Genomic DNA, 26,078 nt, shown 5'->3' with positions numbered 1-26,078 from the left:
CACACGCGTTAATTTGTGTGCTGTCTATACGTAAGTGAACTTACGGGGTGGTCACTGCTGGCCATGCTGTGGTGACAGAGGAGGCTGTGACCCGTGACCTGGCCCTGCACAACGCGCTGAAGTCCGCCTGCATCCATGGGCACGGGACACTCCCTGGAACATAGCGTGATTCCTGTTAGGTACACTTCTGTGGTGACGAGGGGCAAACACACGTTAAGGAAGATATTTTTAGGGGCGATGTCTTCAATTATGTTCACTGGAGCATGCGGGGTTACCTGTGAGGGGTGAGATTTTAGGCGACTTTTGCTTAGCCTCTTTATGTTTGTTATATAATTCCTAAGTTTCTAACAATCTATGACATTACTACATTTTGCATTGAAAAGTAAATGGCCAATATTTGCGTAAACAAAATGGATGAATGGCTGATATATTTAACTGTATAGATTCTTATCATTGTTTGTCAAATAAACAGAGAATTGGGACCCATATCTCACAAGAGGGAAAAGGACTACTCAGTAGACATGGGGAAACCGTCAGGGCATTGCAAAGAGTGCAAAATGAATGGTCTTCTTTTTAAATTAGCAGTTCTGAAACCCTTCTGGTGTTGCCAGTGATGTGATTAAAGATAATACTACCCTATTTTTTTATCGTGTGAATTTCCTGGATATTTTCTGTCTCATTAGTAAATGAAATATCTGTTGTATGCTTTGGGAGAGGAAATACGTGTTTCTCATTGGCAGTTTGCGAGTGCTTTGGCTCTGAGACGATCCTGCTGTTTGTGCTTCCAGGATCCTGTATTGCACGCTGGTCATCCCCATGCACTACCTCAAGCCTTTCTTCTCCTACGTCTTCCTCAACCTGCAGCTCGTGCTCCTGCAGGGCCTTCACCTCTACTGGGGCTACTTCATCCTGAAGATGCTCAGGAGATGCATATTCACGAAGGTGAGGCCCGCCCGCCACCGCCCTGCACGCGCAGAGTGAGACGCAGGCCGTGTGGGGCTCTCCTGCATCCTCGTTCTCACCAGGAAGCATCCTCCCCCGATGATGGCACAGTGAGGCAGTGCGAGGTTCTGGTGTGGAGTCTGGTTTTCCACGGTGCTTCCACAACAGACACGTGTAGGATGCAGGCGCGGACTTGGGGGAACAGCCCACCCTGTGGGCGGTTGTCAGGGGTGCTCACTGACTGGCAGTTAACAGGCAGATCGCGGACCACGCCCGTGCCAGACAGAGGTTCTGCAGGCTTGCGACAGAGAAGTGATTGAGGAGAAAGTGGCCCGGGGGGTGTGGAAGGCTTTGTGGAGCAGTAGCGCTTGTGTTCGGCCTTTAAGGCAAGTTTCAACATCAGGTGCCTCTCCTTGTTTCCTTGAAGCCGTGTACCTCTCCAGGGGAGGGGCGTGCGGGCCCGCTGTCAGTGCTGCCGCTGTGTGTGACACGGCGCCACTTCTCCTGGGGTGGTGACCCGGCTGTGGCAGGTGTTCTGCTAAGTAGTCTGACCAGCTCTGATTAATTCATTTTCCACTGTAGCAAGTGTGTCTCAAAGATCGCTGAAGAGCTGGCAGATTAAATGGGTGTTGTGAGGCTGACCTCTGGGTTCCCGCTTGGCTCCTCGATCCAGAAATCCGGCTGCATCTGGATTGATTTTAAAGGAGACCAAATTCTGACCTTTCTCTTTTAAACTGAAGTGCTGATGTGAGCTTGCTATATTGAGAGTTGACTCTCTCCCTTAAAGTTGGAGTACCAAGAAGAAGGCTTTCATTAAATCAGGTTCTAGTTCATAGAAATTCAAACTAGTGTTTTCTATCATCTCTGAAAAAGTTATTTTACATCCAAATGACTGATAAGAGGTGAAGTCACTGAGCTGAGGAGGTTGAGCCGCTGGACAGTTCCCACATCCTCAGCTGGCAGGAGGGCGGGGCCCTGGTGCGCCTGGCGCCTGGCGCTGCAGGGGCTCAGGGCTTCCTGGGGATCCTGGCCCTGGGGGAAGCTGTTCCTTCCTCCTCGGTGAGTGACAGTAATGACAGGCCTGGACGTGACCCAAGGCGAGGGCTGCCTGGAAAATAGGAGGCACCCGTGCTGCCTTCAGTGGGATTTTCCAATTTCTGATCTCTCAGGAGTCACGCCAGGCCTGATTAGGAGCTCAGCAGCTCAGAAAGCTTGGACAGGAAGCCCCGGCCTCTCACGCTGTCCTCGGGAAAAGCTGTTTCCAATTGCAGCTGCTGTGACGTCAGTCAGCTCGCATGTGCACTCTCTTTTCCACAGCAGTGGCAAAACTGGCTGTGAAATCGGCTCATTCCTCCAAAGCCATAAAGCTGCCTTTGCAAGGGTGGCGTGGAAGGCAGAGTTGAATTGCAAAGGAGAGCAGAGGGACAGAGGCAGGGGCTGCATTCTTCGAGAACAAGTTACAAATCAGCTCTCAATCTCTGCAAGACATGTGACGCTCACTGCGACCCCGGTTGTCACTGAGGTGACCAGCTCTTGAGTACTGTCTGAAACATGGAGCGGAACAAGGTCACAGGCTCAGTCTTACGAGGCTGGGATTTTGTGCCTTCAGTTCCTTACCTGCGCAGCACCTCAGTAAGTCACTGCGTATGCAAATGAATAAGTAAGATGGGTAAGCACTGCTCAGGGCGGGAATCACGAAACAGGTGATTCATCAGTGTTGGTCTCCATGAGTTTGCGTGGCAGATTGAAAAGAAATATTTCTTAAAAATGGCATTTTTTGTAATAGCCACATCTTAACTTTCCCTTAAAAAATTAGGGTCATTGCATACATATGATAAATGAGGACCTCCTCCCACTGCTTTGTTCTTGAAGTCCTTACAGTAAAACACCACCATAACTTTAGGACGCTGACAAATACCGACTTGACTTAGCAGGCGTCTGCTGCCTGAGAACACAACTCAGCACGGAAGCGTATCTGATTTCTATAAAATGGGTGACTTCATGATGAACCGGGAGCCCCCACAGCACAGCAGAGCCATGCACGACAGGCAGACGCGTTCGTCTTTCTTGTTCTCTGTAAACCTGAGACGTACGTGTCAAGCGGAAATTAGAAGGAACAAGGGGTGCTTTTGTTTAATATTACTTGAGAGCACTTGACTGTACGTAAGCTTTTCTGTCCTCCTTTACAAATACACGCTGGGTCCTGGCCAGCTCAAGCATGTGGCCGTGACACCTCACACTGGTGACCAGCCAGGACGTGCCCGGGGAGCTGCCGCCTGGAGCCGGCCCAGCCATCCGTAGCTCAACAGGCAGCATCTTTGAGCTTGTCAGAGGACACTTGACACACACTGCCTGTTTTAGTTAAAGAGAGGAACACGAGGAGACTGAGGCCTGCCCGAGTCCGCACAGTAAGTTCATGGGAAAGCCAAGAGAAGTGCGAGTCTCTTCACTTTCACTGCATTGCCTTTCTATTATTCTTTAGCTGACTTAAAGGCAGAAAAAATGAATTTAAAACAGTAGTATGAAGGGAAAGACAGTATAGACACATAGAAAAATCAAGCTAACAGATTGAAATGCAGCATAAGCCTTTACTTTGTGGATTTTTAAAAAGCATAAGAAGATATTTGGCTAATGTTTAGTGAATCTCAGATAGCTTCCCAGAGCAGCAGCTGGTAGTGAGAGTGTGGACTCAGACCTTAGCTTCCCCACGTGCTGGCTGTGACCTTGGGAATGTGACCTCTGTCACCTCAGTGCCCTCATGTGTAGAACGGGGTTGCCCTCGGGCCAGTGCGGGGCACATGGGGAGCCCGTGATAAGCGTCGGCTCCTTGTTCATTGTCACCAGACTACATAAGCAGGTCTTTGTCCCAAGTCACCGAGAACCTGTGACGAGCTGCCCGGCAGGTGGCTTGCCGCCGAGCCTCTTCCGGTCGCTCAGAGAGGTGGCGGCAGCTGTGCGGACTCAGAGTCCCCACAGTCCTTTCTGCTGCTTCCTCGCCTCACAGATGTGAGCGCACGGGGCGGAGACACAAACCTGAAACAGCATTTTGTCGGGAGGGGACGCGGGGCTAGATGCTGCCCTTGACCAAACAAGACTTCAGAAAAACAGCACAGAGAGTGACGCCTGAGATGCAGTATTTTTACAGCGCTGTCAGTTGCTATGTGTCTTTCTGAATTTTACCCAAGAAACAGCAGTGGGTTGTGAACTTGTGATGAGGAGAACTGTATTAAGTTGCTTGGCCGAGCAGATGTGGTACTTGAACATCCTTCCACCCTGAACATTCGCTGGAATGGAGTTCCCACGGAGCTTTAGAACTGGAAGGGGCCTCTGTGGGCCCTGTGACCCTGCTGCTGGGGGGCAGTTGACTGAGCTCTGCCTGCGAGTCTCAAGGCACTGTGCACGCAGCTCTCCGATGGGCGCTCACGCCCACAAAGCCTGAGGCTCCAGGGCCCCGCTGCTCTGCATCGCTCTCATGGGTCCCCCGGGTTTGTGTCTGTGAACGTGCATCTTCAAGACAGGCAACGTGGGCTTGTGCACATCCTGGCTGTGTTTCCGGCGTGCCCACTGTGGCTTGTGCTCCGTGCTCACGCATTTCACGATTGCGTCTTTGACTTTGTCCAGTTCTCTTTGTTCTCATTGTTTGGTGAGGAATTGATGGGTTCATCCCAGCTCTTCACAGAGGGCATGATGAAAAAACTTGTGCGTGGTGTCACCATTAGGGACTGTCTGGCTTGAAGTGATCAGAAGCCCAAGTGTTTATGAACCTGAAAGGGTGGAGTTGTTTAGAGAACAGAGTTGAATAGGCAGCCATCTGGTGGCTCCAGGGTAATAAAAGCAAGGAAGTGTGTTAGAGGAGGCAGGGCCCCATGTCGTCCCTATCTCTCCCACCCCCAGAGAAGACCTGTTGCTTTGTTGTTGGCCAGGAGGCCTCTGCGCTAGGCGCACGGCACAACAGAGGCACAGAGATGAGTGCCATGAAGCAGAGCCATGTGTTCACCCCTCGAGGTGGGAGCAGCGCAGAGCTGAAAGGAAGGGTCCGTCTGCGGGGGAACCCGGGGTCTGGGGGAGTTGGGATGGCAGCCCGTGCAGTGACTGGTGGTCAGGGGCCTTTTCTCTGCCCCATCGTGACTTCTTCTCCCAGGGTGTCTGGCATCTCTTTGTAAGCTATTTGGAAGTTTCCCATTGTGGTTTTCCAAAATGATTCCTCTTTCTCTTGGGACAGTCATCATGCTAGTCACCTTCCAATGCCACTGCACCTCTCGCTGCTGCTGGCGGCGCCCAGGTGCCCTTCCACATCTTTTTTTCCCAAGGTTTTATTTATTTATTTGAAAGAGTCACAGAGAAAGGAGCAGGGAGAGAGACAAAGAGAAAGAGAGACAGAGACAGACACAAATCTTCCACCTACTGGTTCACTCCCTAAGTGGCCACTGTCGCTCCCCCTCTTCATGGAGGAACGACACTAAATCCTGCCTAGGCTTCATATCCGAGTCACGGCACCATTATGTCGCTCCCCGTCTTCGTGGAGGAACAACACAGGACCCTGCGCTGTTCTTTCGTCTGCTCGGCCCTCCCCGGGTTTGCTGCTGGTTCTTCCCGGGTTGGCTGCTGGTCCTTGCCGGGTTGGCTGCTGGTCCTTCCCGGGTTGGCTACCATCCCTTCCACCTCCGTGGAAGGGCGGTTCCCCCTGCCACATTCCCCACTTCCGCGGGGGAGCGGCACACCGCTGGCTGGCTCTCTCGGGGGCTGCACAGGTGTTCCCCTTAGATGTTCCTCTTAGATGTTCCTGGTGCATGCCGTCTCTCTCCTCCTTTATAGTCCTCCTCCGCCAATCCTAACTCGGCTGCCCACACGCCGAGTACACTGCTCTCCTCCAATCAGGAGCAAGTCCTACAGTTTATTGGCTGAACTGGAGGCAGCTGTGTAGAAGCTGTTTTCTTCTCTCCCAGCGCCATATTGTGGGAGAGCAGATGCATAGAATAAGTCTTAATTCCAGTAACTTAGTCTAGTCCGAGTTGCTCCCAGTTGCTCCCCACAGCCACAATAGCCAGGACTGGGCCAGGCTAGAGCCAGGAGCTTCCTCTGGGTCTCTCATATGGGTGGCAGGGACCTAAGCACTTGGGCCATCTTCTGCTGCTTTCCCAGGTGCATTAGCAGGGAGCTGGATTGGAAGTGGGGCAGCTGGGATTCAAACTAGCACCCATATAGGATGCTGGCCTCACTGGCAGCGTCTTTATCCCCTGTGCTACAATGCTGTCCCCTGCCCCCTTCATCTCTTAATTCCAGGCAAACTGACCTCTAATGGGAACAGATTAGGTTAAGTTTTTTACAAAGTAAAGCAGTGTTTCTTTCAGTTTCCCTAGCTCCATCATCTGCTCTTTGAAAGTAGGAAGCTGCTGGATGCCAGGGCAGGGCGACTGTTCAGCTGCCAGGTGCCTGTTAAAAATTTAGGGAAGCCTCACTTCCCTGCGAATGCCCAAGGATGGTTTACGCGTGATCTTTCCTACCTGCTTCACCAGACACGCGCTCCACCGTGCGTGCTCTGAAATTTCCTGTTTAGCATGTTTTTAAACAAGTTTTCAGAATACTAGTTCTTTGGAGGTGCTGGTCTGCTGGGAGCATTTGCCCACCAGGAAGTCAGAGAAGCAGTTGTCACGGGAGGGAACAGGAAGTAGCCGAAGCAGCCGGCACAGGAAGGGAGCGCTCGGTGCGCGCATCTCACGGCCACCTGGGCGCACGCAGACCCACTCACTTCCTGTCTTCCCAGTGGTGGCTGGGATCCCCGCTGCCCCAGCCGAAGTTAGAAAAGAGCACGAGGGACAGGGAAGATCCAAGTAAAAGGAGACCCGAGAAGCTCGGACATCTCTCGTACCCATGGTTTTAAAGATCATTTCACAAAGTCGGAGGGTTTTCTCTTTAAATAAAATCCTGAAAGGATCAGGCTGTCACTTGACTAGTAAAGGAAACACGCACACACACACACAGCCCAGTGCACACACATACACCCCAGCACAATACACACACAGCCCAGCGCACACACACACACAACCCAGTGCACACACACACACATCCCAGCACACACACATACAGCCCAGCACACACACAGCCCAGCATACACACACAGCCCAGCACACACACACATACAGCCCAGTACACACACACACACACCAGCACAATACACACACAGCCCAGCGCACACACATACACCCCAGCACACACACACACACGCACAGCCTGGCGCACACACATACACCCCAGCACACACACACACGCACAGCCTGGCGCACACACATACATGACTCAGCATACACACACAGGCCAGCGCACACACACACCCCAGCACACACACACACAGCCCAGTGCACACACATACACCCCAGCACAATACACACACAGCCCAGCGCACACACACACACAACCCAGTGCACACACACACACATCCCAGCACACACACATACAGCCCAGCACACACACAGCCCAGCATATACACACAGCCCAGCACACACACACATACAGCCCAGTACACACACACACACACCAGCACAATACACACACAGCCCAGCGCACACACATACACCCCAGCACACACACACACACGCACAGCCTGGCGCACACACATACACCCCAGCACACACACACACACGCACAGCCTGGCGCACACACATACACGACTCAGCATACACACACAGGCCAGCGCACACACACACCCCAGCATACACACACAGCCCAGCGCACACACATACAGCCCAGTGTACACACACACAACCCAGTGCACACACACAACCCAGCACACACACACACCCCAGCACACACACACACACAGCCTGGCGCACACACACACAGCCCAGCATACACACACAGTCCAGCGCACACACACACATCCCAGCATACACACATACAGCCCAGTGCACACACACACAACCCAGTGTACACACACACAACCCAGCGCACACACACAACCCAGCACACACACACACCCCAGCACACACACACACACAGCCTGGCGCACACACACACAGCCCAGCATACACACACAGTCCAGTGCACACACACACATCCCAGCATACACACATACAGCCCAGTGCACACACACACACCCCAGCGCACACACACACCCCAGCACACGCACACACACAGCCCAGCGCGCACACACACACACACCCCGGCACACACACACACAGCCTAGCACACACACATACACAACCCAGCATACACACACAGCCCAGCGCACACACACACCCCAGCACAATACACACACACATCCCAGCATTCATACACAGCCCAGCACACACACACACAGCCCAGCATACACACATACAGCCCAGCACACACACACACACAGCCCAGTGCACACACATACACCCCAGCACAATACACACACAGCCCAGCGCACACACACACAACCCAGTGCACACACACACAGCCCAGCACACACACATACACCCCTGCACACATACACACACAGCCCAGCGCACACACACACACAACCCAGTGCACATATGCACAGCCCAGCGCACACACATACAGCCCAGTGCACACACACATGCGCACACACACACAGCCTGGCGCACACACACAGCCCAGTGCACACACACACGCGCACACACACAGCCTGGCGCACACACAGGTGTCTTCACTGGGTCTGAGTTTGACAGGCACATGCATGACTTGTTCATAAATCTACACGTTCACACCGGAATGTGAAAGTTCTGTTAATGGGCTCTTAGGCCAGAGAGATTGGTGAAAACAGGTGTGGGGTGACCCCACGCTGGCCAGCGCTGTCCCTGGGATCCCCACTGTTTTCCATGGCTGCGCCCCTCCCCCGTACTCTCCACCCCTAGTATGCACATCTCAGGAAAGAGCTTTATGTCACACAAAGGAAACCTTATTCCTGGAAACTCATTCAGTTTGTGGACGTGGGTAAAAGAAACGAGTCTTTAACACATTCTCGTTCTGATTTATCATGTGGGCTTTAGCGCCTGAATGATTGACGATGCAGATGGCCTGGTCCGTGCTCTGTTTTGGGAACTCAGGACTCTCACAGGGGCTGTGTTCTTCTAATGGCGTCCTCTCACCACGTGGGTGGCTCAGGAAAACCCACGGAGGGCCCTGCCAGGCACGAACTCTTCACCTGACTCCGCAGCCCAAGCTCTGGCCTCACCTAAGCCTTGGCCTCTGAACTGTTCCAAGCAAGTGGTCTGCTTCTCTAGTATTTTCAGTGTGAACCAGGGAAAGCAGCCATGTGCTCGTGTGTGCATGCACAAGTGTGTACACCTGTGCTTGTGTGTGCCTCGCTGAGGGCACATGTGCTTGTGTGTGCACGGGAATATGCACCTGCACAAATGTGTGCGTTTGCACTTGTGTGTGCAAGCATGGATATGTGCTTTGTGTGCATGTGTGTGTGTGCACATGCATGAGTGTGCATAAGGAGGAGGATTGGGGGGAACTCTTGGCTTCTACACTTGTGAGGGAGAAAAGGGAGCTGGACAGGCAGAGAGAAGTTAACCTGCAAGGAAGGGAGGCAGCTCGAGGGAGCATGGTCCTCCTGCCCTTTAACCGGTCACTGGAATGGGCAAGGCAGCTACCTCCAGCCAAAAATAACACCCCAGAGAGGGCCCAGCACGGTGGGTGTCGGAGCCTGGGTGCCGAGGGGTTCCTGGTCGCCATGCACCTGTGTGGCTTCCAGCTGCACCTTCCCTGCCCCGCCCCTGAAGCTGGTTCCCTGGAAGACAGTTGTGCCTCCCTTGTAGGAATCCGCCAGGCTGTGGGCCAGCTCTACCTGAGCTGTGACGTCTTCAGGAAGCCATCAGTTTTCTTCTAGCTGTTTTCTCAGGAGGGTTACTAATCACCCTCCCTGCCTTCCTTACAGGGTTGTGGCGGGGGTGAACTGCTGGAAGGGAAATGACTGTCACTCCTCAGTGTGCAGAAAACAGGGGTGGTGGTACAGCCGTGGAACCACGTGTCCCACGCGTCCCAAGCCAGCCCACTTGCTGTGGCTCCCTTCCCCCTCTAACCCTCCTCTCCCCCACCCCCAGACACCAGTTTCCTTCAGGTTACATGTCCTTTTAGTTTTTAAATTTATTTTTCAATTTTAGGTTACCATTTAATGAAGATCATGCAACTTTTCAACACCTGTACATAGCTTAGACCAACCATCCCAGGCCCACAGGCTTTCCTCTTCTTGACTTGCCACTGTGCCTGGAGCCTACCACCTCCTCTGCTCCAGTTACGCAGAACACTGCACGTCGCCAAGGGCCACGCTCACCCCCCTGTGCTGCCTGTCACTCTGCTGGCGTGTGGTGCCTGTTATCCCCCAGCCTTCCTAGTGATCACTATTTTAAATTCGGATTGAACATGCATTCTATTTTTATTATTATTAGCTCCCATACATGAGAGAAAAACCATGGTATTTATCTTTCTGTGTCTGGTTTATTTCATTTAACATAATAAACTCCAGTGTCATCCACTTAGCTGCAAATGTCAGGATTTCATTCTTCATGGTGGAATAATACTCCATTGTGTCTATAGACCACATTTTGTTTATCCATGCACCTGTTTCTTTGTAAGATTTATTTATTTGAAAGGCAAAGCAACAAAGAAGGAGAGACAGAGAGAGAGAGAGACAGAGCTCTTCTGTCTGCTGGTTCATTCTCCAAATGCCTGCAGTAGCCAGATCTGGGCCAGGCCCAATCCAGGAGCCAGGAACTCCATCCTGGTGTCCCACATGGGTCGCAGGGGCCCAAGTACTTGGTCCATCATCTTCTGCCTTCCAAGCCTCATTAGCTGAGACTCAAACCAGCACTGCAATAATGGGATGCCAGGATCCCACGCAGCAGCCTAAGCCACTGTGTGGCATTGCCAACCTGTCATTCGTCTGCTGATGGACACCCGGGTTGATTCCATGTTTTGGCTGCTGTGAGTGGTGCCCCAGTGAGTGTGGAGGTGCAGGTATTTCCCCCACATGCTCCCCTCGCTGCCTGCAGACACACGCTCAGAACGGGGAGAGCTGGGGCGTGTGGGAGATCCATTCTTCGTTTTCTGAGGGACCCGCCTGCTTTTCGCCATAGCAGCTGCACTAATTTCTCTCCCCAGAAAGGGTGTAGCAGGGTTCCCTTTTCTCCACACCCTCTCCAGCATTTGTTACGTGGTGCCTTTTTGCTAATAGCCATCCCAACTGGGGGAGGCGATTCCTCTCGTGGTTTTGAGGTGCGTTTCCCTGGCGGCCAGTGGGGTTGAGCATTGTTTCCATGTAGTTTTTGCCACATGTGTTCTGGGAAAAGTCTCATCAGGTCCTTTGCCCACTTCTTTACTAGATTGTTTGCTTTCTGGGGCTGCGTTCCTGGGTTCTGCACGTGTTTCAGCCGTGACTCCTTGGTCAGGTCCTGTCGTCTGGCTCTGTTGCTGGTTGTTGCCTCTGCTGTGCAGGGCTTCTTAGCACCCTGCACGTCCTTCTGTCAAGTGCGGGGGTGGGTGAAAGGAGTTCCTGAGCCCCAGCATCCCCCACGGCAGGGAAGCACTGTGGGGTGGTGTCAGCCGAGCCAGCCTGCTCGGCGGGGCTCTGGGCAGTGTGTGTGGTGGAGGAGCTGCAGAAGCCGTGTCCTGGGAAGGGGGCGCTGTCAGGGTGGCCGTGTCCTGGGAAGGGGCGCTGTCAGGGTGGCCGTGTCCTGGGAAGGGGGCGCTGTCAGGGTGGCCGTGTCCTGGTCTGTCAGGGTGGCCGTGTCCTGGGAAGGGGGCGCTGTCAGGGTGGCCGTGTCCTGGTCTGTCAGGGTGGCCATGTCCTGGTCTGTCAGGATGGCTGTGTCCTGGGAAGGGGGTACTGTCAGGGTGGCCGTGTCCTGGTCTGTCAGGGTGGCCGTGTCCTGGGAAGGGGGCGCTGTCAGGGTGGCCGTGTCCTGATCTGTCAGGGTGGCCGTGTCCTGGGAAGGGGGCGCTGTCAGGGTGGCCCCACTGAGGCTCAGGAGGACATCGGGAAGATGGGGTGCACCTGCCTGAGCTCGCGGCCCCAAGCTCCCCGCAGACCCCAGCAGTCAGGCTCGGCCTCCCGTGGGAGACTCCCTCTCAGCCTCAGCAGGCCGCATCCAGCCCCAGGCGTCACAGCAGTGGCGCCACTGACATTTGGGAGTGGAGAATTCTTTGTTGTTGTGAGGGCCGTCCTGTGTGCTGCAGGCTGTTAGCAGCTTCCCTGGCCTCTACCCGGGAGATGCTAGCAGCACCCCATGCTGCGTCTGACAACCACGCTGGGCTCCAGTTGTCACATGTCCACTGTGGGGGGAAGGGGCGACCTGCCGTGGATGGGACCAGGCCCGCACAGACGCCGCACAGACGCCCCTTCCCGTCTCTGGGGAGGTGAGGCAGCTCCGCCACACACAGAAATGGCATCATTTCTGCATGTTCAAAGGCCTCATTTTTATTGTATCCTTCAGGCAGAGGCGGGGGGCAGGGGATCCTCCAATTGCTGGTTCACTCCCCAAATGGCCACAACAGCCAGAACTGAGCTGTTCCAGAGCCAGGAGCCAGGAGCTTCCTCTGGGTCTCCTATGCAGGTTCAGGGGCCCAAGAACTTGGGCCATCTTCTACTGCTTTCCCAGGCTATTAGCAGGAAGCTGGATCAAAAGAGAAGCAGCCACTGGGACTCAACCTGCGCCCATATGCGATGTGCTGCATGCAGAGGCCTTGCCCAAGGTGCTGCAGCGCCGGCCCCTAGATCTGTCTCTCTTCATTAAATGTTCTCCTGGCCATGTGTCTTTTTTCCAGCCCCTTTTCAAATTTTGTGGTTTTTGATTAGATACCATGTATATTGGATTTTATACTGTTGGATGCTGGATTTTGTTATATTCCTTCAAATAGTATTGGATTTTGTATATAGTTAAGCTACCTGTGATTAGTTTGATCTTTTAAGCCTTGCATTTAAGTCTTTTTAGGATGAGAGCAGAATGTCATTTAGTTATGGCTGCCCTAATGTATGCCATGTACGGAGCCGCCTCTTCACTCTGGCTGGTGAGAGGGGAAATTGCCGACCCAGTGTGTGTGCCAGGGTTGTCCTGCTAATGCCTCTCTGGTGATTCTTCCCCTGGGCTCAGATGATCTGCTCATGCATGTGCACGGTCCATACCCGGCCAAGAGACTGCAGGGGACCCCTCAGTCCCCTCTGCAGCGTGCGCTGGTGCTGCCAGAGCTCCCTCCCGCCGCCGTTCCTGCCCCCACACTAACTGCCCTGTCTTTGAGGGACTCCAACGGCAGTTTCCTCAGCGCAGTGGCACACTGGGACCTGTTCGGGTTGGTCGCTGTGTCTCAGCCTAGAAACGGCACCGAGGCAGGAGACTGAGGGAGGCGGGGGTGGGGCTCGCCTCTTCCCTTCCTGGTCCTGGCAGTCGGCAGTCACAGTCCAGGCGTTTGCCACCGTTGCTCCTAAGCTGTGCCCTGGAGTCGTTTTCCACCCATCTGCTCACTTTCCTGCCCCATGCGAGCCCGATTCTTTAAGTGTCGTCCCTAGCACTGAGCAGAGGTTTCGAGAGATGGCTTCATTAATGAAAAATCAAGCGTGTCTGCTCGGCCTGTCTGTGTTGCGCGGCAGCTGGTCCCTAACTGTCGCTGGTGCCGGCTGAGCTTGGAGCTGTAAGATCTCTGGCTCTTCTCCCGTGCTGTTGTCCGGCCCCATTCCGGGAGCGGGGAAGTGGCTGGTGGTGCTCAGGACTGGCTCTTGTTGGAAGTCACAGTCCTCCTTTTTAAACTGCCTTTTGCTTGATCCGGTTACCATTTGAGTCTTTTGTTTGGGAAAGAATGGCATTTGGTGACAGGTGCTTAAATGTTTCTTTTGTTTAAAAGGCCTATTAAAGGAATTCAGGGCTATTTTATTTAAACTGTTTCATAAAAATGCCATTATTATTTTGCCTAATACATGTTTGAACCAGAAACTCAGCCTTTTACTTTAGGCCTTCCTGTTACGTGCTGGTTATGTCGATCTCAGCCCATGCGAATGGCCTGTGGAGCTTGAACAGAAAATACTCTGGCCTGGCCCCAAGTCAGACCAATTAAATCAAAATCCGCGGGGGAGGACCCAGACGTTGGAATTTTTGGCAGCCTTCCCCCCCCCCCCCCATAAGTGATTTCAATTTGCATCCTGGGTTGAGAGCCACAAGATTAAGCAGAACAAACAGGCTGTGTCCTCTCCACCACCGGGCAGGGGCCACGGCGGTCCCTCAGCTGGCGAGGGTTTGCCTGCCAAGCAGCCCAAGTGGCTGGTGAACCTCGTGGACGGGACCTCAGCAGACACTCCCGTCTTGTACACGGTGACAGGAGTAGCAGACTTGTATGTCGCATAGGTGTTCTGGGCACACGCACACACACACACACGCACACGCACACAGCCTTATAAATGAAAATTCAGACTTTGAAATCAGCACATTGGAATTCTTTCCTTGCAGAGAAACAGAATTCCTTAAATAGTACATTTCCCTGGAAAATTAAAAACATGATTTATTTCACAAAATGACTTACTAATTATTTTCAAAGAATCTTTTATTGTATGGAGTGAGACATACGTGTAATTTTACACATACGTGTACTGCTTTTCTGGCCTGAAAATTCGCTCATGAAATATGGAGACTAAGGAAGGGCAGAGCACTGAGGTCGTGGAATTTCAGGACCTGAAAGAGCCTTAGGTGACCCCTTGCTTTCCCTTTCTTCTTCCAGCAGAGAGCGGCTGTCCGTGGCAGGTTTGGGGGCAGCAAGCATTCTTGCTAACAGGCTGAGCTCTGACCATGGGCCAAGGTACCCCTAGACACGGGGAAATGGCCGAGTGAGAAGTCAAGAGCCTCAGGTGGTGACCTGCATGCTAAAGTGTGCAGGGCATCCTGTTGCAGATTGCTGAGAGGAAAGGCCTGGGTGCAGCCAGCCCTCCCTCCCGGGAGCCAACTCAAATGCAAGGCCGCTCCCCTGGAGGGGTGGGGGAGGAGCAGTCTTTGTTCTTTCTGTGACCTTGTCGACTTGGGTACTCAGAGCTGATACAGCACAAAGGGATGCGATTTGCTAGGAGTTTAGAAAGTTGAGTGCTTCGAGTGTACTTTTTCCCCATACAGTTAAAGCTAAAAGTTTGCTTTCAAAACAACATAAAATGCTTATTATATTGCTCTTTGTTGCATTGCCAGTGGTGGATTTAGACGTGGAGTCATTCAGAAAGCAGGGGGACATTATGAGTCATTCACAGCCTCCTGGGCTTTCCACGGGGCTGCGCACCCGCAGACTCAGGGCACCGACTTCAGTTACAACATCTCAACACCCCGGGCTGGGGGTTTATGGGGCCACTGGCGCAGCTGTCCTCCCCGAGGGTCCGTGGAGGTGCTGTGGGCAGACTGCGCACTGACTTGAAATGCGCATTGTGTTTTATCTTTGCCAAGGTTTATTTTGTTTGGTTATCCCTGCAGTCATGTTGGGGACATACAGAGCAGGGCCAAGTCCTTACCTTTGTGAACAGGCGAATGCTGTGTAATTGATAAAGATACACACGTAGTGATGCATTGCTTCACATCGCGGTATGTGGAGCATCAGAGCCTGTGCTGCCCAAACGTGGATAGGGTAGGACAGGCACTCGGCGTGCCCGCTTGCTGCTGCCGGCATCACTTAGCATGCTGTCCCACAGCAGCCTTTCTTAATGACGACCCTAAATTAACAAAAAGTTTGGTATGGTAAAGACAGACCAGTGCCACAGTCCTTGGCTGTTATCAATGTCACATTCTCTCCATGGTCATGTGTGCTGAACTGGAGATCTGATTCCCCAGTCCCCCCCACCCCGCCCCGCCCAACACATGTGAGTAACGTGCTGAGCTCTGATGCCGTGACCCCTACGATGTCTCTAGGTGATGGGAATGTCTCCGCTCCAGTGTCGTCTTACGGGGCCACTGTTTTAGGTGCAGTCCGTTGCAGACTGAAACATTGCTAGGTGGTGCCGGGCTGCGTATGTTTCTTATTTTATTCCTTAGGGTTTGGCTCTTTGAGGGCAGAAACCTTGCACAGCGTCAATGCACGGGGACTCCAGAAATAGTTTGTGAGCCAGTGTGGGCTTGACAGGTGCTGCCAGCCCAGACCCTAGGTCCCGGCCGCAGAGATCTGACACAATTGGCCGCCGCTGAACGGGGTCTGGTGTCCTAGGCAGGGAACTGAAACAGGAAGGGAAGGCGGGAATCGAGGATGGTGTCTGGGCTGCCGTCAGGAGCAGCTGCATGGACGGCAGAATCATGTACTGAAATCAGACCAGGGCAGGAGTGGGGGGGAGGGCGGAGGCCGGAGTCTGATGCGACGGTGAGACGGCAGAGGGCAGACTGCCCAGCAGCTGTGCATTCGAGTTTGCAAGGGGGGAGAAGTCGTGTTGAGCTGGTATTTTATTCTTGCTGGGCTAGAGATCCGTTCATCGCTCACGCATCCCGAGTGCCTGCTGTGCGCGCATGAAGGCACCTGAGACGCCTTAGAGAGGAGAGGTGGTGTGGCCCTGTGTGCTCCAGCTCTTCCCGTCTCCCCTCTCCCTCTGCAGGGACCACTGCCCTCCTGAAGCTGGTACCCTCCCACCCATGCCTCTGTGTTTATATGTTTGTTTGAAGAGTTATTGATTGATTTTGAAACCTAGAGGGAGATCATCTATCCACTGGTTCATTCCCCAAGTAGCCACAACAGCCAGGGCGGGGCCAGGCTGACGCCAGGAGCTTCATCCAGGTCTCCCATGTGGGTACAGGGGCCCCAGCACTTGGGTCATCTGCCACTGCTTTCCCTAGGTGCATAAGCAAGGAACTGGTTCAGAAGTGGAGCAGCCAGGACTGGAACTGGTGCCCATATGGGATGCTGGCATCACACGTGGCGGCTTGACCTGCTCCACCGCAGTGCTGGCCCCATGTTATGTTTATGCACAGACACAAACATGGGAGCATGTACATTGCTGACCTCCACCTACATGGCACGTGGGGTGCATGTGACTGCTCTGGTTTTCTCCCTTGCCCGACTGCTCAGGCTGAGCGTGGGTGTGGCCTTGCACACGGTTTTTCAGACCCAGCCTGTGAGGGTCTCTGCACAGTCTCACCAGCTTCGGGGACTGTCAGTGTTTTCAGTGTTTGCTAGTTTAGTGGACGTGGGATCTCATCTCAGCTGTTAGAGTTTGCGTTTTCCTGGTGAGTGAGCTGGAGCCTCAGTATTTCCTTCGTCACCTGTGTGGCCTCTCCTGGGAACTACCTCTTTGTATCCTTGCCCTGTTTTTCTATCGCAGTTTTTTTCCTCCCTTCTTAATGCTGCTTTGAGTTCTTTGGGTTCCTCAAGTGTCCTAGATACTAACATTTGAAACAAGCTTTAGCATTTCAATTTTAATGCAAAATTGCTGGGCTTAGTCGTCCGTTTTGCCATGGTTATGTCATAAAAGCTGCTTTATTTAAACTCTGAACTTCTGTTTCACAGTGGTTTTGCATCTCTTTGTCCAGTTGGGTTCTGGAACTTTCAGGCCAGTTAGAAACTAAAGCCAGGTTTCTGCAGGATGCAGAATGCAACAGTCAGGAGAAGGCTGTCATTTTAGCAGCATTAGTCCCCAAGCCCTTGTGTTGGCGTAATCACATCACTGTTTGGTGATCCCTGCAGTCTTCTGTGGTGTTTACTTGTTGTGGGGAAGCTGGGGAGTGTGAACGAAACGCGCAGCTCATCCCGGGCCACGCAGTGTGGGGCCTCGGGGCCACGGGGGCCGCTCGGCTGGCGGGCCCAGGCCTGAGCGCTGGCCTCACAGGGAGGTGGACGTGCTGGCTCACATGCCCCCAGAGGCCCTCTGGCCTGAAAACCTACTTTTCCCCTAAAAGCTCGGAGTGTTAGCTCAGTGAACAATGTCTTAAGGACTTATAAATAAATTACAAATTGTAATTTAATAATACTTTAAGCAAATTATATTTAAAACGTTAATCAAATTATGATTTAATTATAGATTCTACTTTGTTGCTTCATGATTTAAAATAGAGCATAGTCTGTATTGCATGGCTGAGCCACTGTGTGTCTGACTCTGGAATTCAGAGGTAGTGTCCTGTATACATAGACCAGTCACAACGGTGAGGTCTGTTCTGTGAGTCAGGGAACCAAAATAAATCCACGTGAAGGTCCCATGGCTTTTTTTTTTTTTAATTTGAGTTACAGACAGAGAGAGGGAGGGAGGGAGAGAGAGAGAGAGAGAGGGCTTCCTTCTACTGGTTCATTCCCTAAATGGCTGCAACAGCTGGAGCTGCACTGATCCGAAGCCAGGAGCCAGGAGCTTCTTTCAGGTCTCCCATGTGGGTGCAGGGGCCCAAGGACTTGGGCCATCTTCTACTGCTTTCCCAGGCCATAGCAGAGAGCTGGATCGGAAGTGGAGCTGCCGGGACTCACACTGATGCCCATATTGGATGCCGGTGCTGCTGGCGGAGGTTTAGCCCTCTATGCCACAGCGTCGGCTCCTAAGGTTCTATTTTAAGCAACTTAGGTCCAAACTTCACAGACTTAAAAGACTGTAGGCCCCGTAAACAGCCAAAATAGTTTTGCAAAAGGAGAACAGGGGCCCCCGCTGTGTCATAGCAGGTAAAGCCGCCGCCTGCAGTGCCAGCATCCCAGGTGCGCACTGGTTCGAGTCCTGGACTTGGCAATGATGTTCGTGACTGTGACACCAAAGACACAGGCAACAATAGAAAAAATTGGTGAATTGAATTTAATGAGAAATAATAACTTGGGGGCAACCCACAGAATGAGGGAAAATGTTTGCAAATCCTGTACCCAGTAGTGACTAGTGGACAGAATACACTAAGGCCTCCTAAAACCCAACAGCAGCGAGAAGACCCAGACAGCCCAGTTCAAAAGTGGGTGAAGAGTGTGAGTGGATGTTTTTCCTAAGAAGACTCCCCTTGGCCATTAAGCACCCGTCCTGTGCTCAGCACCACTTATTGTCCGGGAATGGAAATCACCCCACAAGCATTAGCCCTTCCCAGTCCTTTCTCCTGGAGCCCGAGCAGAAGCTGAAGTCTGCCCTCATCTTTAGGAATCCTGTGGTTCCTGGGAGGAGTGGGGCTTCCATCTCTGTGCCTCTGCGCCAGGACACGCCCTCCCAAGGACAGGTTTGAACTTCAGCATGACTTTAATCAGGGGGAGTTCACTTCCAGGGTTTCTGTTTCCCCTGGCATACAGGGTGATCCCCTCACAGTGAGTGCCCTGAACGCAGGTTCCCCCTGTGCTGGCCAGGGACGGGGAGCGCCAAAGCTCCTGTTAGGACTGGGAACAAAGTCTCCACCAAGCTAGTAAGCTGCTCCTCCTAGCTTTACCACCCTCTTGTGTAACCAAAGGAGGTGCTGGGGGCAAAGAGACCAAATTCTACTCGTGCACTCCTAGCTGTGGCGTCAGCGATGCCTTTCACACCCTGCTCTGGAGAGCCTCGGCCGCGTGTGGGAAAGCTAGCTGGACACTGCCAGTTGCCGAAAGTTCCCTGCAGTTACCGGAGGAGCGCTGTGCCGGCCCGGCAGAGAACGCGCAGGCGTGCCCCGCACACTGCGGCGCTGGGGCCCAGTCCACTGTGCAGTGCAGCCGTGGTTCCGCATCCTCGGTCACGCGTGCATCTCCTTGGGCCTTTAGTGATCTGTTGAAAGGTTCAGGGCCGGCAGCCTGCACCTTGCTAAGTTCTAACAGCCTGGGGACCGCGCCCAGCACGGGGTGCTGGTGAGCCAAGAGCAGCAAACCAGAGGGAAGGGCTCGGCTGCCTGTGCAAGCAGTCCTGGCCGGCCGGGCGCGGACAGGCGGGTCCCGGAAGCCCCGCGTCTGCGTCCAGTTCTCGCTCCCCCTGGAGCCGACGCGACTCTGTTCTGACTTCCATTAGGTGCTCTAATGGCTGGATGGGATTGGCAGTTTGAAGTGTTTTTGCTGAGTATCGGTTGTGGTCTACATCTTTTCTTCAGCTTTTCTGATTCCAGATGATTAGAAAAGCCTCATTCTTCCAGCATTGCTCAGCCAGTGGTTTGCAAACTGTGGGTTGAAGCATTATTCAGAGGTTGCCAAATTGGCCTCGCAGATCTCAGCCATCGTCTTTGAGTGGAGTGGTGTGGGGCATGCCAGTGTTTGTCTCACCTGGGGAAAACCATCAACAAGGGAAAGTTTCCAGTGTTCCGCATGCAGACCCATCCTGAGGGCTCCAAGGGCAAGGTCAGCGTGGAGTGAGGATGTGCCGTGAGACAGTGGGTGCTGGGCTCAGGGAGAGGAGACAGAAAGACGCTTTCTTGTCAAAGCTGGCCTCAGAGCGCGCCGGGTCAGCCGCCTGCCCGTGCCCTGGCCCTCCGCGGGTGTGCAGCTGCCCACAGGGCACCGTAGCTCCGGAGCCCAGGGCCTGCGTTTTCCGCTGGCTGCCTCGCATGGCGTTGGCCTTGCGGGATTTACTGAACTCCTTTCTGGGGGGAGCAGTTCCAGTATCCTGTGGTTGTGAGGAGGGGTTTTTACTGTCCACACTAGCTGCTTAGTCTAGCCATGCCTTGGGTTCAGTAAGCCCCTTAAGTGTCATTGCCATTAACATTGTCTTGAAAATGACAGGAAATCCTATTATAAATTTATTATAAGATTGAATATAAAATGAGATTTGACTATTACTTGAATAACATGCAAATTCTTTATATTGTTTGCCTAACATGCAGCCCACCCTGTACATCCATCTCACACATGGGGCCCGTTCCAGCTGGAGTCGTGTCCTGGGCCAGGGTTCTTAATCTTGTCAGCCCCCATACCCCTTTGCCAGCCTGTGAGGGCATGTCTACATCATGTAGTTTGCCTGTAACCATCATTTCAAACAGTAATACAATGCCCCAGTGTCCTAAAATGGAAAAGGAGAAAGACAGCTCTGCTAAAATGTGCATTTCCTGGGTAACACGTGTGCGTGATTACGCTGAACAGCCCGATGAGGGGCACCAGTGTTTGTGCTCTTGTGTGTGTAGACTCACCATGGAGCTGTGAAGTTCCAAGCAAAACGAGGTCGCCTTCCCTTCACCCTGTATGCAGCTGTCTTCCTGGGGAACCCCGAATCCAAGCATCCCTTGGTCTGTGAGGGGCGGGCTCCAGGACTCCACAGGGCATCAGGATCTGTGGACGCCGCAGTCCCTCCTGTCAGGTGGCGAGGTGTTTGCGTAGAGGCTGCACTTGGCCTCTGTGGGCTTGAAACCGTCTCCAGGTTACTTGCGATACTGGATACCTGTGACAACAGTACAAATTGTTTAGGAGGTGACAAGCAGAGGCCTGTACCCATTCAGCACAGACACAGTGTTTTCCCGGAGTATTTCCAGTTGGTGGTTGGCTGGCTGCACAGATAGGGAGGGCCACGCAAAGTCGCTGTGCTCGAGTGTCAAGTGGAATTGGCTTCTAGGCTTGGGCAGCTCTGAGCGGGGTTTTTACCTGCACGTGTGTCCAGTGGGACATGTGGGCATCAGTACTGGTCTCCGACATGCGGGATCATGAGGATGCCATCCAGTTGCAAAGCCCCCAGAGGTAGGGGTGTGGGCGAGGGGCTGGGGCCGGGGAGTGGGGGCAGCCTCCAGGTTATGCTGAGGCAGCTCTGCACGTCCCGGGAGACTGTGTGGATTGCAGCCCGTCTTCCTGCCTGCAGAGATGAGGTTCTTAGTTCTGATTCGGGCTTCCTCTTATTCCCCACAAAACTCCACTGAGGGGCAGCGACCGTGGCAGGAAGCGCCATCCGATGGGGCCCCTGCCCGGGAGGCATCGTCCACAGGAGGGGGCTCAGCGCAGGGCACAAGGCTCGCCTGTCTCTGGTGCCTCCTCACCGGGGAGGCGCCACGTTCAAGTTCATTCTTGGTGTGTGTGGTGAGGTGCGCTGGCTTTGAGACCATTTCTGTGTTGATGGGGAGAACACCCAGAGGACCCCAGGACGCGTGGGTCAGTGATGGAGCAGCAGGCGGTGTGCACGCTGTTTCTTCCCAAGCCGCGTCTGCGTGCCCACCCCGGGAGCTGTTTGAAGGCAGGAGCCCCGAGACGCGGGGGAGGTGGGCGGGTTTAGCCTGCAGGTCTCAGAAGGAGAAAGTAAGGGGTGTGGTTATGGATGTCATCTTGAAAGATGATGTGGGAGGAAACCGCCTCCCTCTGCCATCGCTGCTCACGTCTGTTCTAAGCTGGCTGGCCGGAGGCGCCGTGAGCTGGCTGAGCTCTCGGGTTTGCCGTGATAACTCACGCCAGCCACTGGCTTCCACAGTGAGGGCTGCTCTGTAAGCCCCGGCTCCCTGCTTCTGGGGCCCGGTGCCCTTCAAGGAGACTGCCCTGGAAAACTGCTGTAACAAACCCCAGAGAAGCGTCCAGCTCGGTGTTAGGGACTTGAAGGACCACTTGCGTAAGGCCGCTAGGAAGCATGCGGATCAGCCAGCGCGAAACCTCCCGGCAATCGGACCAGCAAACAAGTGCTGTTTTACTTCCCAGACGTTACTGGTCACACCATGTTTGCTTTCTTTTTCTCTTTCTTTTTTTTAAAGACTTATTTATTTATTTGAAAGGCAGAGCTGTGGGCAGAAAAGGAGAAAGGTCTTCCCTCCGCGGTTCACTCTCCAAGTGATCACAACGGCCTGGGCTGGGCCAGGTGGGGCGGGAAGCAAGGAGCTTCTTCCAGGTCTCCTGCGTGGCTGTGGCTGTGGCTGTGGCTGTGGCTGTGGCTGTGGCTGTGGGTGCAGGGGCCCAAGGACTTGTGCGATCTTCCACTGCTTTCCCAGGCACGTTAGCAGGGAAGTGGATCGGAAGTGGAGCAGCCAGGACTGGAACCAGCACCCATACTGGACACTGGTGTTGCAGGTGGCAGCTGTACCCATAGGCCACAGTGCCACAGTGCCGGCCCCGGCCGTGTTGGCAGTCCTTCTAAGTCTTAGCTGTTTTGGTTTTGCTTTTCCCTGCTTTTTTTCTGTTTTTAGTTTCACTTCTTTTACCTGTATTATTTCCTTCCTTTTGTTTGCTTTGAGTTCATTTTGCTGATCTCTTTCTTAGTTTCTTACGGTTGAAACTCAGGCTGTCTGAAAGCTTTCTCCTTTGCTGATGGAAACATCGAGTGCAGTGTTTCCTGTACAGCACCGTTCTAACTGCACTGCAGTCCTGATTGTTGTTTTCATTCTCAGTTAGTTGAAGGTGTTTTCTAAGATTCTTTAAGTCTCACTCTGTAACCCACTGGTTATTTCGGAGGGTGTTGTTTAATTCCTAAGTGCTTTGAGATTTTCCTAACTGACTCTTTGATACCAGTTTCTAGCTTAATTACCTTGTGGTTTGGAAATACACTCTGTGTAATCTCAGTCCTTTAGTTTGTTTTATGACTAATGACATGGGCTGGCTGGTGAGCACCTGGTTGTTTGGATGCTGGGTTTGCTCTTCAAGACCTCCTGTGAGGGACTGGCCGTGGCGTAGTGGGTAAAGCTCTAGCCTGTGGTGCTGGAATCCCACTGGGACGCTGGTTCAAGTCCCAGCTGCTCCTCTTCCGATCCAGCTCTCTGCTATGACCTGGAAAAACAGTGGAAGATGGCCCAAGTCCTTGGGCCCCTGCACCCATGTGGGAGACCTGGAAAAAGCTCCTGGCTCCTGGCTTCAGATCGGCACAGCTCCTGCCGTTACTGCCACTTGGGGAGTGAACCAGGGGATGGAAGACCTCTCCCTTTCTCTCTTTCTCTAACTCTGCCTTTCAAATAAAGGATTGTTAAACAAACAGCCTCCTGGGAGATGGTTCCTGACTGCCCTTGTTTCCTTTGTCTAGGAAATCCAGGATGTGAGGAGCGAGGATGAGGACGAGGAGGAAGAGGAAGAGGAAAAAGAGGAAGAGGCTTCCAAAAGCAAGGAGAGAGACTCTCTGAAGAATGGCCTTGGGGCCAACAGGCATCTGGTTCCGAATGGCCAGCACGGCCGCTAGCCCGCAGCCCACGTGCTGGCCCTGCACAGGTGCTGCGAGGACTGTGGTGGCCCGGAGCCCCGACGGAGACCCCGGGTTCTGCCCTCCCCCTTCCCAACCCGCCTGAGATGTGTATAGCAATGTTCACTTGTGTTAGGAAAATGTTACATGGAAGCATGCCTGTGGGTGCCCATGGGTGCCCACGGGTGTTCGCGCAGACTGCTCAGGGCTTCACGGGTCTCTCCGGGGCCGTCCTGGCTGTGGTCGCCTTCCGGAGCTCACCTCGCGGGGCGCCCTGTCACCACACGCCTTGCACAGTCCGACAAGTGCTGACTAAACCCACAAGCACGGCTCTTCCCCCAGAAAGGAGCTGCAGGTGGCGTGGGACAGCGGCAGAGGTCCACACCAGGGGATGGTTTTCAGGGTGCTTCACCCCCACAGTGCAGGCTAGAGGCCTGGGGCCGGGCTCCGATGGGATAGCAGAAGCCCAAGTGCTTGCTGTGCTGCCCCCAGCCTGGTTGTGCTGGGGCCCAGCCAGGTCTGGGGGGAGGGAGCCCTGAGCAGAGGCCAGCGCCTGGTGACGTCAAGAGATGCCAGTACCTGGAGGCGCTCTCCATTTTATGCCGTTGCTGTTCCTGTCGGCCCCCAAGGAGCTGTGGCCCCTCTTCCTCGGCTTTCCTGGCGCCTCGCTCTGGTCCTCCCTAAGAGGGCCACATCCCTGCTGCTGTGCCCCTCCCGGGGGGCCCCCAGGTGGCTCCCTGAGCCCCATCATCCAGGGGCCTGCCCTGCGTATCCAGACCCCCCAGCAACCCTGGCGGCAGCGAGGACTCGGGGCGGGGTGAGGGCTGGGGTCAGCTGCTGGCTCCCCCTCCCCACCAGGGCGGGGGCCGTGGGGGACACTTGAACACAGCTCTGGCCCCTTCTGGCCTTGCCCCGGCACGGCCCCCTCGCCTGTAGAGGAGGAATGGATGGCGCAGCGTCTGCCCACGCCCACTGCAGCCGTGCAGAGTTTGGGGTCAGGTTTTGTATTTTTGCTCCTTTGCTGAGAAGCCTGAGTTGGATGCAAGCCCGTGGGAGGTGAGCCCCCAGACTGGAGAGCCTGCCCCGCCCCGGAGGCTGCAGGGCCTTGGAGCAGGGCAGGCCCCGTGCACAGCAAAAGAGGCTGAGGTTCTGGTTTTTGTTTTTAATAAAAACATGTTTTTAAACCTTGAGGCCAAACAGAAAAACAAATGAAAACCCTTTTCAGATCCTTTCCCAGTGAACTATCTTTCTGAGGAGTTTTCGGGGAGAGAAAAGCAGCCACCAGGTTTTCCCCGCAGAACGCACACTGCATGAGGACGGCACCAGACGCGGGATCACGGCACACAGTGTCAAGTTCACGCGGCGCGGCCGTTGAGTTGTTGTTGGCATTGTATCCTTGTTACATAGAAGGTCACTCCAAGGCATTTATTTTGTGTTTCTAGTTAGACTGTTTCTTCCCTACACTTCCTTTGGTCTTGTCTGTACCACAGACCTTGTCTCCGTGAGCTGCGGTGTGTCTGCTTCTCTGTCTTCCAGCTGTCACTGTCATTTGAATGTCAAAGGTGAAGCCCACGTTGCAGTTCCAGCGTCTCCGCTGCAGCCGGACGCGCTCAGCTGCTCCCCGAGAGCGGGGTCTGCGTCTTTGTAGCATCCTTGAGGGCTCGTGTGGTTCGCCGTGAAGGGATTCTCTCGTTCCGCAGGAAACAAGGGCTCAGGCCTGTGCCAGGAGTTCAGGAGAAAGCAAGCCACAGTGCCTCCCTGTCATTGGAATGGCAAGGACTTAGAATAAAACTGAAATGGAATCCAGCACCCAGAGTGTCCGACTGATCAGTGCACGCTGCCTCCTGGGAGACGACGCAGGCCTCCCAGGGTAGCACAGGCCGGGTGTCAGGTGTGGGTGTTCGGGTGCTGGCCTTGTGCACCAGGGGCCAGGTGGGAAGTGGCGGGCCCTGGCCAGCTCGCCCAGGCCTGCCAGGCGGGAGCCTCTCACTGTACACGATGGGGACGGCACCCGGGCCTGCGTGGGACCCTGGAGGTCGTGGGAAAGGGCAGGCTCTCGGGCCCGCTGGTCTCAGCCACAGCTTCCGTGTCTCCACTGCCAGGCTGCAGGAGGAAGGCCGACACAGGGCCCCTGGCGGCCATCAGCGTGACCCGGGGAGCCCCGCTCACCGCCTCCCTCACTGCCTCGGTGCCCCCCGGGGGCAGAAACGGAAGAGTGTTGGATTTCTACCTGGTAGCT

General features: G+C 54.1%; 1 protein-coding gene across 3 annotated transcripts in view; it reads left to right on the top strand.

Annotated features, from left to right (window-relative positions):
* The window catches only part of CERS3 (ceramide synthase 3), a 112,546-nt gene extending 86,900 nt beyond the window's left edge, over positions 1–25,646 (top strand). For all 3 annotated transcript variants that reach the window (XM_070053524.2, XM_070053523.2, XM_089311140.1), the window contains 2 exons: positions 789–942; positions 23,687–25,646. In XM_070053524.2, the coding sequence (XP_069909625.1) occupies positions 789–942; positions 23,687–23,839 (307 nt within the window). In that variant the 3' untranslated portion in view covers positions 23,840–25,646. The remainder of the gene's footprint in view (positions 1–788; positions 943–23,686) is intronic.
* Positions 25,647–26,078: the final 432 nt, after the last annotated feature.

Source organism: Oryctolagus cuniculus, chromosome 12, assembly GCF_051225735.1.
Source record: "Oryctolagus cuniculus isolate XC-2025 breed Fujian yellow rabbit chromosome 12, ASM5122573v1, whole genome shotgun sequence".
Lineage (NCBI taxonomy): Eukaryota > Metazoa > Chordata > Mammalia > Lagomorpha > Leporidae > Oryctolagus > Oryctolagus cuniculus.
Note: the sequence above shows the minus strand (reverse complement) of the source record. Positions and strands in the feature narration are given on the sequence as shown.